We start from the raw sequence: 14,427 nt of genomic DNA, 5'->3' as shown, positions 1-14,427 counted from the left end.
CATTTCATGTTCTGCTGTCATTTTGTTGTCATTACTGTTGCATGAACCATGCTAAACCATGTGATTGACCGAGTTCAGTCTTTTCAAATATTGTATTGCCCATGATGCAATACAACAGTTTTTAATGTTTCTGAATTGTTTTTATGTGTTTCAGGCGTGCAGTGTGTGTGGAGGGGGTGTGTGTGAGGCCCCAGGTTAGTTTTCTATTTATTCAAGTTCTTTTAAACTTTCTATTCACCAAAAAAAAAAAAAAAAAAACATTAGCACACACCTGTGTGCAATGATCCAAGCTAGTCTAGGAATATTTATGGATTATGGTCTGTTGATATAATTCTTTTCTTTATTTTCCCCCATGTCTCTCTCCTTCAGCTGTCCTGTCTCTCTCTTTTCATGTGGAGCCTCTCTCTGTGGTACAGAAGCAGGGCAGTGCGGTCCACCTGCGCTGCACAGCGCGTCCAGCCACCGCCAGAATCAGCTGGCTGTTTCAGGGTCAACCACTAGACCCTAGCCACCAGTCTGGAGTGGAACTTAGTCCAGGCTCCCTCTCGCTGTCATCTCTCCAACCGGAAATCACGGGGTCCTACCAGTGCTTGGCTCAGTCCGAGACAGGCTCCATCATCAGCCGGCATGCACGAGTGCGCATTGCAGGTAGGCACATTTGATCACACGCATAATATGCTGACAAAAACACTTTCAGCGCAGCTTTAAGAACAACACTCTTACAAGAATGCACTTCAAAGAGGTCGCTGGAGAAGAAAGACAGGAAGTATCAGAAGGCGGATTTCTCGAGCCATTAACACTGTTAGAATGGCCAACCATAGATGAGTGTTGGAGGGGAAGGAAATGGTTCTTTCTTTTCAGTCTGGCACTTATCCAGACACCTCTTCAGCAGTATCCTTAATGAGCCTGGGGACTTCCTGTGTCGTACCGAGAGCTGATGCTGCGAAGGGTGCCCTATCGGACGCAAACCCCCAGCGACCGACCCAGGGCCTGATCAGGGTTGCAGATAAGGCTGCATTATTCAGTGGAAGGCACATGTTCTCTGCCACTCACAATCCAATATAAACACCTCTTTGACAGAAGGTCTTTGTGTGAACTGCTGCTACTATGAATTAATATGTCAGTTTATTGCACCGCTCTCGCAAATGTTTGATTCTGATCGGTTAGTTGCCACATTCTTTGGTCAGATATTTTGTATAATGATTGCTAAACTGTATAATTGACTGTTGTCAAAGGTAGCCAATTACGAAACTAGCTGTGCTAGTTTCATATCTCTCATATCACTCCACAGCTTCCTTCTCCATCTCAAAATCAATATTATATGTTTATTTATTTTTTTACTTCATATGTAGTCATGTAAAAAGCAGGACAATGTACAATCAGCTGGTCATATTGCAAAATAAAAGTCTTCAGCGTTCTTTTACGTGTGTTGCTTTGAAGCGATTGAGCACTCTTTTGATTTCTTCATTCAGATATTGAGAGATTTGCCGAGACCCATCGGAGGACATTTACTGTAAATAAGGGGGAAACTGCTGTTATCGAATGCCCACTTCCTCGCAGCAATCCATCTGCTCTGCCACGCTTCCGGATACGGGGGAAATGGCTGGAACAGTCTACAGGTACAGACTAGAGAGCTTCAAATGCCAAACCCTCCAGAAACACTTGAAAATACTGTTGAACATTTTGAGAGTTTGTTTCTTTTTGTCTGTTTTCAGACGAGTATTTAATCCTGCCCTCTGGGAACCTTCAGATTGTGTCAGTGTCTTCAGAACACCAGGGCATGTATAAGTGTGGTGCTTATAACCCTTTAACCCGAGAGACTCAAGTAGAGGCTCATGGCACTAAACTCATGGTCAGAGGTTGGTTGAGCAAACTCTATTAGTTTTTCTCTAGGTACCACAAAGATTTGAGAGTTATACTTCCCATATCATATTCATACTATATAAGGTTTGCTACAAAATCAGCAGCTATATATTCTGAGATGTTTTTTCTATTGTTAGATATTGGGTGTATGCTGTAAATTAAAATAGCAATATTTCCTAATGAAGGAATAATGTGATTGCACTCTTTTTTTTCATGTAGATTCAGAAGGCCCTTCACCTATAAGGATCGTCTATCCCGTCACCCCTCACAATCTTACAGTGGACCAGTCTGGATCTCTGACCCTTGAATGTGTCATATCAGGAAGTCGTTCTTCAAAGGTCAAATGGATTAAAGATGGGGCGGAGCTTTCTTTGAATTCCAAATGGATGTTGTTGCAAAGCAACCTGGTGTTGAATGATGTTCAGCTGAGTGATGGAGGACATTATTGCTGCTCTGTTCTGACTGACCGTGGAGCTGTGGTCAGTGTCATCTACACTGTGAATGTGCTTGGTAAGGAATAATATTAATATTCCATCATGTCACCAAGGTTTGGGGCAGCTCAATCCATGTAGTTCAGATTCTTCTCAAGCTCAACATGTTTTATATGGAATCACTGGGTAATGTTCCTTGCATGAAGGGTCTGAATTATTGTTTCATTCAACTGCGAAAGTCAGAATTTCCAATTTTCATACATAGGAAATATGCAATAAAATGGTACATGATGTCCAACTTGGAAACTTATATAAAAATAAAACCTGTTTATACTCCTGCACAACAAATGCTAGCATTGCCATTTTTGATTCTTTATACATACTTTACTAACAATGAACAACAAAATGATCATATGTTAGAAATATTAAGTAGGTTAGTACTTACTTAGTACTTCATGGAGAATAGTTGTATTATTTCATTGTGTATAATAACTCCAGCACGCTTCCCCTCTTTACAGCGCAAGTAAGCGTCCTGCAAGGTTTGTCAGATCAGTCTGTGACTGTAGGCTCCTCTGTAAGATTTACCTGTACTGCCATTGGTAGTCCAACCCCCAACATCACATGGCTCCTCAACTCCACCCCTCTTGCTTCTTCACCCCGCCTCCAAATCGCTGGCCCCTCCCTTCACATCTCTTCAGTAATGGTTCAAGATCAGGGAATATACCAGTGCCTGTTTGACAATGGAATTAGCTCTGCACAATCGGCGGGAAGACTCAGTGTCCAATCAGGTAAGACGATGCACCCTATAGCAACCATCCAGAACACACTAACAAAAGCCTGGCAACTACCCAGAACACCCTGGGTAATTATAAATTCTTTAAAAGAGAATTTTACTAGCAGAAGTAGCAGAAGATACAGGTTTACCGTAGAGTGAGTTGGGACAGTATATCCTTCCAGCAGGGCAGAGAGTTTAGCTGGAGTTTGGCTGGAGAAGGGGTGCTGGGGTGGGTGTACAGTATTTGGCTGGCAATGAGAAGGCTGTGAGAGTGAGCTTTGTGCGTGCTGTTGGGGATAAGCTCTTGGACAGCGGAATGTAAGGAGTAACTGCACAAGGTTATGACGAGGACCAGACCACCCAGCTGTCAACATCACACACAAGTAGCCTTATATTTATTAATACACATCTCTCTCACACACACAGCCCTCCCTTGCCCTCCTCTGAGGCTATTCCTCAGCCTTGCTCTGTGTCTCCAAACATGATTGATAAGCTTAGAGATATGCAGACTTCAGAATAGATAAAACATGACGGAGGTCTTTTCCAAATGTTGGCTCGTATCGTTTTTTTCCGGGCTCGGCTACAAGAGTGATTTATTTCGCACTGATAAAATGCAGGTCAATGTAAAAGCAGAGTTGTTTATGTTAAACGGCAAGATTTGAGATAGATACGTGATCCGTAGGCCGCTGGAAAAAGAAGAAACGGCGTTAGACGTGATCAGCTCTGGGCCTGGGAAAACACGTTGTGGATTTAATGCTTTAGATTTAGCCGAGGATACTGACTGGACTTGACGCACAGTTTAATTTCCTGTTTTTTTGTAGCCAATAGGCTTTAGTTTGTCAGAACAATGAACTGTGATTTGCTGCTTGCTGTTGCTAGTCAAAGGCAGGTGGAATCTCATTCTAGAGAGCATTTGATTGGACAAACATTTTATTTAAAAATTTAAATGCATTATATGCTACAAGTTAGTGTACCTTTTAGTGTACATAAGACCTAAAAGACCACAAAAGTCAAATGTTGAGTGCATGGGGTCTTTTAGTTGACAAATTCATAGCCCACAATCCTGTTCCCTCCTGAAAGCGGCATCTGTGTGGAGGGTGACTCTCTTGTGGAAAGCCACTTCCTGTTACCCGTTGGTACAACTCTGCCGGTCCAATCACCACACATTCCGTCCTGCTACTTCAGCCTCCAGCGGCAGGCAGGTCGCCAGTTGACAACGCTGCCCACCTTACCTTGTCTTGTGCTGGCAGCAGCAACCTGTACATCCAGACTGTGACTGCCTCTCATGCTGGGCGGTATACATGCTAGGCCTCCAGTGAGCTTGGCTCAGCCCAGGCAGAGGTGTTTTTGACAGTGGGTGAGTCGAGATGATGTACAGCCCGATCACAGTCTGAAGCCGGACCGTTCTTCTCCAAATCGCTTTCTGTGTCTCTGTCTCACCCTTGTAATGTTTATATTATACCCACCACACCAGTCATTAATGATCACACATAGTCAGGCACATGTGAGTCACAAAGGAGAAAGATCTACTGTACAGAAAAAGAGAGAAGATCAAAGCGTCAGAACAATATTTACTGGATCATGCTTTCATCAGTGGTGTTTGTCAAGGCAAGCATCGCTATTACTATTGCTCATACTTACGATTAGGGATTTGAACAAACCCGTAACCGAAGTATAAGGTTTGGCTCCAGTAGTGTTTGTGCTATGGAAATTAATTATACCTCAAATTGTCTGGTGGATGATAGAACTGTTAAAAAAAGACAGTGGGTCTGTCCCACTACCCACACTTGCGGCCTTTGCACTTGACCACTTGTCTACTTATATGAACACTTGGGCCAAATACCGGAAATATGTCAAGTAAGCGTGAAGACCAAGTATGTGTACAACTTTCGATTACCTGATGGGACAGACTTACATAATAGTGTTGTAATAATGCAAGTAAAGTATTCACTTTGCTTTTGACTTACTTTTGGACTGCTTTTATATACATTTTGATTTTCAATACTTTGCACTTTACTAAATGTCTGTTCAGTAGTCCAGATAGACAGATGCAAGCATTTTACAAAATACGCATACTCATCTCTGCACCAATAAAATGTGCAACATTTTACGTTTTACTACCAAATTATATGGAATATTTAATTGATTTAACTTGCACTGTAGGTGAGTTCCTGAACATTAATGATGGGATACACTGACTTAGCCTTAAATACTGTTCCTAAGTGGTTTTAGAGATAGTGTGGACTTAATAGTGCGTGTTGAGGGCACTGAGGTTTGGCTTTTCTTCAGATCTGGGACAGTCTTGTGCACTTCCTGATGCGAGTACGCAAGTGTTGGTATTGGGACAGGCCCATAGACTTACTTTGAAGGTGGTACCTGAGTCAAATTTAGTGACTAGAATATCATACTGACTTGAAGGTGAGGAGGGTGCCAGTAAGCAGCTGCATAGAACAGCCTCACAATGTCCTAGCAACCACACTGAACACCCTAGCATGATTGGAACCCTAGCAAACAGGACATGATTGGAAGGTGGGTTTGAGAGCTGGTGTAGGACTCTGATTCACTCTGGTATTTTAATGGCCGAAGGGTGGAATGTGTGGCGGCTGGCGTCGGGCCCAGTTTGAGCTCTTGTGTTACTGACTCTGGGACTGTTTGTTTTGTAAGGTAAACCAGTGCCACGCACCCAACAACTGAGAACGAGAGACCCTAAGAACCAGCAACAAACCATACCTCTTGTACAACTGCTTTTCAGCTGTTTAGCTGGGATTATTCAGTTGCTATCTGACCGTTACTCAAGCGGTGACTTGAATATTGTAATGTATACAACGCTCATGGTGTATGTCTACTCGCACAGAAAAGGAACCCACATGTATGCAAGTCGTCGTTCACTAAATCCAAGTTCACAAAAATTCTGCTCAGATGATTGGCTGCCAAGCCAGTGTCAGAAGCACAGATTCCCAAATGGACCATTTGGGTGGGGTTTAATAAAAATAAATTAATTAATAATAGAGCTTTATTGTATGTTCCCTTTGAGGTTCCTGGCTTTTTATTTTAATGCCAGTGAAAAAGTAGTTTCCAGGCTTGCATATTGCCAGAGTGCTATAGCTGTGTTTAATTATCCTATATACTAATATTTGAAAAGTAAAATGGTAACACTTTATTTTAACGTGACATAGTTACAAATGTTACATATACTTACTATAGTAATAACAGTATATTATGCATACATTATGCATTACAAGCAACTTACCCTAAACCTAACCCTAACCTTAACCCTATAGTAACACTATATTAAATACTATAGTAATGTAGTTAATTAATATTATTTGGTACTTATTTGTGTAATTACACTGTAACAACATGACCTTAAAACAGTGTACTGGTAAAATGAATAACATTTTAGAATAATTAAGATAATTAACTATTAAAAAAAGAAAAAGTATATCAAAAAAAAAAATCAAATAAAAAGATAAGATTTACGACCAAAATTGTTCTTTTTCCCCTACAGAACCCCAGGCTAGTTCCATGTCTGGAGCTCTCATGGAGACGCAGCCTTCTGTCCACCCTATCCAGAGCGATGAGGGTGATGAACTGTTCCCCTCCGTGGGGGAGGAGGGGATTGGTGAAACTATAGGACCGCCCATCGAGAGAATAAGCGACAAAGCTACGCCAGAAGCACCAATCATAATCAGCCCACCACAAACGCACAAACCCAACATGTATGATCTAGAGTGGCGAGCAGGTCGGGACTGGGGCATCCCTATCAATGCATACTTCGTTAAATACCGCAAGGTAAGAAATCATAAAGTACGCTTGTAGATTTTCCGTTATGAATGTTTTACTGATGTACTTTAAGCGGGCCACAAAATGTAGATAATTATTACCTCGTCAAGAATGACTGAATCTCGCTCCACCCTCTTCTTTTCCCTTGGCGTTAGTTATCAGGTCAGATTTATAGTTATTAGATTTGAGAATGAGCACATACTCATAACAACGCCCTGTGCCGTTTACTGTAAAAGTCAGTGCTAACACAATTCAGCAGTATCTGCCAGCCAAGAGCGTTTTTGGTAAGAAGTTGGTAATTTCCTCTTTTAAAGCCTGTGTTTTCTTCAATAATAAGCTCCCTTGGCTAATAAAACTCCTCTGGTTCTTTTCAAGATTGCATTGGCAGCGTTTGTCACATTGGCTCAGGAAAAAGTGACACAGCTTGTGCTCTCAGGGATAGTTGTTGAGTGGGTTGATCTTTTGTCATGATTCAGAGTAGGAGAATAAGAAAGACGTTACTGTTCTTTGTTGAACTTTACGTGCAGTATGTGCAAAGTCAGACACAGAATATGAGGCTTGAAAGGTACGCCTGTGTGCATGAGATCACTACATACGGTTAGATTGTCACCTAACTGCGCATGTGCTGAATGTCCCTGTAGGTGGATGACATGGGTAATGTAGTGGGGAACTGGCAAACGGTGCGAGTGCCAGGCAGTGAGAAGTCCCTGCCCCTGTCTGAGCTGGAGCCGTCCAGCCTATATGAGGTTCTGATGGTGGCCCGCAGCGCTGCAGGAGAGGGCCAGCCCGCAATGCTGACCTTCCGCACTGGAAAGGGTGAGAATACAGTCAGCATTTCACCCAGCTGAAGAGCTCATTTTCACTTTTCTAAAGCTGTTTGGCTTTGATTACATCAGAACTAGATCATAATTCAGTGAATCTGAGCTGTGGAAAATAGGTCAAGAATTGTGTTTTGGGTTAGAAATGAATGCCTTATATTACATATAAACCACCGTTCACAAGTATGGGGGTCAGTATTTATTTTAATTTTTTTATTGAAACAAACTAATACTTTTATTCAGCAAAAGATGCATTAAATGGGGAAGTCGTGGCCTACATCAGAACTAGATCATAATTCAGTGAATCTGAGCTGTGGAAAATAGGTCAAGAATTGTGTTTTGGGTTAGAAATGAATGCCTTATATTACATATAAACCACCGTTCACAAGTATGGGGGTCAGTATTTATTTTTATTTTTTTATTGAAACAAACTAATACTTTTATTCAGCAAAAGATGCATTAAATGGGGAAGTCGTGGCCTAATGGTTAGAGAGTCGGACTCGTAACCCAAAGGTTGCGGGTTCGAGTCTCGTACCGGCAGGGGTTGTAGGTGGGGGGAGTGAATGTACAGCGCTCTCTCCCACCTTCAATACCACAACTGAGGTGCCCTTGAGCAAGGCACCGAACCCCCAACTGCTCACCGGGCGCCGCAGCAAAAAATGGCTGCCCACTGCTCCGGGTGTGTGTTCACGGTATGTGTGTGTTCACTGCTGTGTGTGTGCACTTTGGATGGGATAAATGCAGAGCACTAATTCCGAGTATGGGTCACCATACTTGGCCACATGTCATGTCACATGTCATGTCACAAATTGATCAAAAGTGACAGCAAAGGTAATTAATTTACAAAAATAATTCTACTTCAAATAAAGTTTGTTCTTTTGAACTTTCTATTCTTCAAAGAATCCTGAAAAAGTGTCATGATTTCCACAAACATATTAAGCAGCACAGCTGTTTTCAACATTCATGATAATAATAAATGTTTCTTGAGCCCCAAATCAGCATATTAGAATGATTTTTGAAGAATCATGTGATGTGAGTTTTTCCAACACACAAATAAATAGAAAAAAGAAATAGACAAAAATTAAAGAGTTTTAAATTATAATAACATTTTACAATATTACAATTTTTTACTGTATTTTTGAGCAAATGAATGCCGCCTTGGTGTGCATAAGAGAAAAAAAAATCTTACCAAACCCAAACTTTTGAATGGTAGTGTATGTGTGTATATTTTATTATATTATACTTTTACGTAATTAATTTACATTTTTACATACTTTCTATTCTTCAAAGAATCCTGAAAAAGTGTCATGATTTCCACAAACATATTAAGCAGCACAGCTGTTTTCAACATTCATGATAATAATAAATGTTTCTTGAGCCCCAAATCAGCATATTAGAATGATTTTTGAAGAATAATGTGATGTGAGTTTTTCCAACACACAAATAAATAGAAAAAAGAAATAGACAAAAAGAAAAGAGTTTTAAATTATAATAACATTTTACAATATTAATATTTTTTACTGTATTTTTGAGCAAATGAATGCCGCCTTGGTGCGCATAAGAGAAAAAAAATCTTACCAAACCCAAACTTTTGAATGGTAGTGTATGTGTGTATATTTTATTATATTATACTTTTACGTAATTAATTTACATGTTTACATAATTTACAGTAATTAAAAAAATGATTATATGATGCATTGAATTTTTATGATTGCATTGGCAAATATTTGTATATTTTCTAGCTCATGCATGTTCTAGAATTAAAGTAAGCATAAGAAAGAACTTTTGCCTTTGCCACTAGCTGCTCATAATATACACTCTTAGTTTGGTACAGTAACATTATTAATCAAATCATAACTTCTCTTACTCTTCTTCTCAGAGAGAACTTCCTCCAATAAGAACCCCTCCAAGGCTCCAATTGTGTCCCTTCCAGAGAAAGCACTGGAAGATAAAACCACTAACACTTATTATGGAGTGGTCATACATGACAGAGGTAAGAGGACGTCCCACAACACTATTACACCATAAAGGTTTGACTTCTGCTTGATTGATGATGATCAATGATGTACTTGCCCTCTAAGAGTAGTTCACCAAAAACATGAAAATCCTCTCATATGTGTTCTGTGGAGCAGAAGAGTGTTCATGCTACTTTTTCCATACAGTGAAACTATATTGTGACCAGGCACTGTTAAGCACCCCAAAAAAACAAAAACTAAATTTTAGTCCACACAAATAGTGTGTTTGATTTTAAGTCTTCTAAAGCCTTATGATAACTTTCTGGTCCCAATATGCTTAAATATATGGAAAAGAGTGCAAGAAGATTCTTCAAAAGTTCTTCTTTTGTGGTCCATGTCAAACTATGACATGAGGGCGAGTAATTGGTCACTTGGGGTGAAGTATTCTTATTGCACTTGCACAGATGTGTGAGATGTATTTCTGTAATTAGAGTTTGAATGTGTGTGTGTGTGTATGTGTGTGTGTGTGTGTGTGCACATTTAGATTCTAATGGGTATGAACCCACTTTTATTTGCCACATAAATTTTACTCTGTCTTTCTCTCTCTGCTTGCGTCTCTGTGTCTATGGCTCAGAGCCCATTCAGTAAGTACTCAATTGACTCTGGCATGCTGTCGTCTGTTGTGTGTGTGTGTGTTGGTTTATTTTATCTTTGTCTGCTCTTTTTGTCTTTTCGCTGATGGATGTTGAGGTTACATTTTGCACTGCTGTTTTTTTTAGGGAAAACAATAATTAGATCTTAGTTTGCATTTACTTGTTTTTTCAAACTTCTAATTGGTTGGTTTCATCCCTAAGTTCCCGAGGCCCCAGACCGCCCAACTATCTCTATGGCGACAGAAAGCTCTGTCTATGTCGCTTGGATCCCACGAGCCAATGGTGGCTCTCCAATCACGGCCTTTCGCGTGGAATACAGGAAGCAGGGCCGAAGTGGAGACTGGATCATCGCGGCTGATAATATCTCACCACTTAAACTGTCTGTGGAAGTGCGCAACCTGGAACCAGGTGAGGTTACACCAGGGTTGCCACAGGTTGATTCCCAGATCTTATTAATATTATTTAAATATATTATTTGGGTCACACTTTAGTTTGGGGACCAATTCTCACAATTAAATAACTATTAATTACGACTTTTGCCTCAATATTATTATTAGGAGTTAGTAAGGTAGTTGTTAAATTTAGGTATAGGGTTGGATTAAGAGATGTAGATTATGGTCATGCAGAATAAGGCATTAATATGTGCTTTATACGTACTAATAAACAGCCAATATGCTAGTAATATGCATGCTAATAAACAACTAGTTAATTGTGAGAATTGGTCCCCACACTAAAGTGTTACCATTATTTGTAATTTTAATAATCATGGATAAATACATTTTATTATGTTTTAATTAATAATAAAAAAAAGTATTACTATTAACAATTAAAAAGTTAATGGAAAATGTAAAAAATTAGTAATTACATTTTTTTTTTCCCACTTTTTTTTTTTCATGTCTGTCTGTAAATCCTGTTACACATGACATGCACTTGAAAATGTGAAAACCTAAGAAAACCACTTCCAAATCTGGTCCAATTTACTGGGGACATAAATGTATGAGTATACTACGAAAATATAAAAATCTCATTTGGTCTAATAAATCTTTTCATGACAGGTACCACATATCGTTTCCGTGTCATTGCCATGAATAACTATGGTGAAAGCCCTGCTAGCGCCACCTCCAGGCCGTACCAGGTCTCCCTGTCGAGTCCACCCGTGTCAAATCGTCCGATCACTGGCCCTCACATCTCTTCCACTGACGCAGTGAGCGATACTCAGATCATGTTACGCTGGACTGTGAGTACACTTGTGAACAGGCACATGAATGCTGTACTATACACTGTCTGCTAAATTAAGTACACTAACTCTGCCCCTAAACTTGAGCTGCCCATCGAGACAGCATTTTAAGGGTGCACTGCTGACACAAAGGCTGTTGCTAACAGTAGGCAACAAAATATGTTATCGTGGCTAAAATAAAGGCAGCTGCGTATGGAGGCAGTAGACAGCGAAGCAGCTCACTAGGTTTTGGAACAGTTTCTGTTAGGCACTCAATAACTCATCACTAAATAAACTGAGTTTTTGTATCATTCCGTGCTTCTGTATGTGTATTATTAGCACATTAATCTTAAAAAGGGTCTCACCACTTGTACAAACAAATGTTGTTTCTGTTTCTGGCCTGTTGAAGGAATAACCCTGAACCTCATATTAGCAGCTCAGGGGTTTAAACTAATGTGTGTGTGTGTGTTAATGTTTTAGACATACAGTATGCCTTTTATATCTAATGGCCAATTTAATTATACTCACATTTCATGCTTAATTTGAAAATGAGAGTGTAAAAACGGTCTAGAACTAACCAGATAACGAGCTCACTCACAACACGCCTCCTCGGTTTGTTCTTCTCTGCAGTGCCAGTGGTGCCGAAGTGTTTTTTAGCACGCAGAGTATTTGCGTGTGCACTTTTCCAGGCGCTGTGTAGTAGCTTTTCCCATCAGCCCCTGAGAGCCACCCCAGAATGTCCAAACAGACCTGTAATTGGCAATGGTTACTGGTTTTGCAGGAAAAAGTGTGTGTGAGTCCAGTACAGATTAGGAGGCCTTATCCAACTCTAACGAGTGGAACGGACTGAGTTGAGCTATTTTTAGAAGACATGCATGAGGTGAAAAGTTTTGATGTGTCTTAAAGGAATAGTTCATCTAGAAATGGAAATGTTGCCATTTACTTACCTTCATGTTATTCCAAACCTGACTTTCTTTTGTGGAAAAGCAAATCATTTTGAAGAATTTACTGTTTGTTCTTGTCTGTGTAGTTACAATGACTTGCATTTGAAACTTTCATGCTTGGAAAAATAACATAAAAACATTCAGGTCATACAATAACTCTGTCATTTCTGACTGATAATCTGGATCCTGGATTGAATCAAGAGTTGAACTTGAGAAACGAATCATTTGGTGAATCTGGTCAACTACTTCTTTGAAAAGAGTAAATGATTGAATGAAGAATGAATTGTTTTTGTGAATTGGACATGGGCACTCGTGAACATTCCATTAGAATATTTTTAACGTGCGTTTTTGTAGAGTTTGTCCCTATTCACTTTCATCGTATGGAAGAGAACACCGAGGACAATGCTAAAACTCATGCATGTTTGGAGTGACATTAGGGTGCATACATAAAAACAGAAATTTTATTTTACTCTTTAGCTAAAAGGTTAGCCAATCATAACAGAGGTCATTGTTGCCTAGAAGTCTTAAAGAGACTTCAAGACAAAAAAAGTATCCTTCAAAGGTCAGAAAATGGTCGTGTAAAACTAAATTAGGACTATATGCCTAATATTATTAGTAGACTTCAGAAAATAAAGTCATGCAAATGTGTACATTATAGCCTTTTTAAATAGAGCAGGATGTCTTGATTCTAGTTAAACTTTAGTTATGTTCTTATCTTTGATGGGATAATTATTAGCGAGTGTGTATTGAGGAAACAAAAAATATATAATTTGCTGTTTCTTTCACTCTCTTTCATAGTACACTCCCTCCAGTAATAACAACACACCCATCCAGGGATTCTATATCTACTATCGGCCAACAGACAGCGACAATGACAGTGATTACAAGAGAGATGTGGTGGAAGGTGAGATCATGGTGTCTTTTTTCTTTTACTGCTCTTATTACATGGATACTTGCACAAAACATAAACAAACGGACATAAAATAAATATTGAAATTTCATTCTGTGAGATGAAATGATATGAGAGACATGAAACAAACACAGCTGCACAGGAAATCAGTTGCATGGGACAGTGGTCAGTTATAGAGTTTAGTAGACATTACACACAAGTATTTGACTGACAGAGTGCTAAAACGGACTAATCAGAATGAAGTATTCCAGAGAGCCGTGTAGTGCGAGTGTGTAATGTATGTTCGGTCTCAGAGAGGGCGGGACAAAGAAAGTGTAATCTGTTGATTGATGTGTAGTGAGTTCTGCGCTCAGAGTAATGAGCCAGTGTAAAATGTGTTTTTAATAAATGGCTGCCATACTAATGGGACTGAACTGAAACCCAACACTGACCGCTCAGAGAGGGATTCAAGTTTCTCAGAGGAATGTTAACTGCCGTCGCCTCTCCTCCGCCTCATATTTTTACCCCCTCTTTCTCTCTGTTCACATTGGCCCCTCAAACTTCTCCTCGTCCATGCAAACAACAAGTTGTCAGAAACATGCTGGGCAGATAAGATGCCTTCATAAGTTCTTTGAGTTTACAGAAACATCAGAAGTGTGTCCTACAGATTGTTGGTCTTAAAATGTGCAATGTGTCAATGTGAAATGCTGTTTGCAACCCATTTTACTTCCATCTGACATATTTTAATTATAAAATCATAACATTGACTTTATTTTAATCTTAAAAATGGATTGGATCATGAATTATGAATGTAAATAGGGTCATTTTAAAGGGGTCATATGATGCGATTTCAAGTTTTCCTTTCTCTTTGGAGTGTTACAAGCTCTTGGTGCATAAAGAAGATCTGTAAAGTTGCAAAGACTAAAGTCTCAAATCCAAAGAGATATTCTTTATAAAAGTTAAAAGTCAACCACACCTACCTAAAACGGCTCGTTCTAACACGCCCCCACACTGTAAACCCGAACAGTACTACTAACTTATAAAGATTAAGAACACTGCAATTAAAGTCTGTTAAATCGTTGATGCAACTTATAACAATT

At 39.6% G+C, this 14,427-nt stretch overlaps 1 protein-coding gene across 1 annotated transcript in view; it reads left to right on the top strand.

The window, feature by feature from the left end:
• The first annotated feature begins 280 nt into the window (after window positions 1-280).
• LOC107714523 (cell adhesion molecule-related/down-regulated by oncogenes-like) overlaps window positions 281-14,427 on the top strand; it is a 45,756-nt gene continuing 31,609 nt past the window's right edge. Inside the window, exons 1-12 of the mRNA XM_016520375.1 lie at window positions 281-317; window positions 370-648; window positions 1,473-1,619; window positions 1,716-1,859; window positions 2,083-2,373; window positions 2,813-3,082; window positions 6,578-6,861; window positions 7,494-7,668; window positions 9,550-9,663; window positions 10,480-10,686; window positions 11,334-11,515; window positions 13,237-13,342. Of these exons, the coding sequence (XP_016375861.1) occupies window positions 281-317; window positions 370-648; window positions 1,473-1,619; window positions 1,716-1,859; window positions 2,083-2,373; window positions 2,813-3,082; window positions 6,578-6,861; window positions 7,494-7,668; window positions 9,550-9,663; window positions 10,480-10,686; window positions 11,334-11,515; window positions 13,237-13,342 (2,236 nt within the window). The remainder of the gene's footprint in view (window positions 318-369; window positions 649-1,472; window positions 1,620-1,715; window positions 1,860-2,082; window positions 2,374-2,812; window positions 3,083-6,577; window positions 6,862-7,493; window positions 7,669-9,549; window positions 9,664-10,479; window positions 10,687-11,333; window positions 11,516-13,236; window positions 13,343-14,427) is intronic.

This window comes from Sinocyclocheilus rhinocerous, unplaced genomic scaffold (assembly GCF_001515625.1).
Source record: "Sinocyclocheilus rhinocerous isolate Xijiao unplaced genomic scaffold, SAMN03320098_v1.1 scaffold809, whole genome shotgun sequence".
Lineage (NCBI taxonomy): Eukaryota > Metazoa > Chordata > Actinopteri > Cypriniformes > Cyprinidae > Sinocyclocheilus > Sinocyclocheilus rhinocerous.
This window is presented reverse-complemented; position numbering and strand designations above follow the sequence as displayed.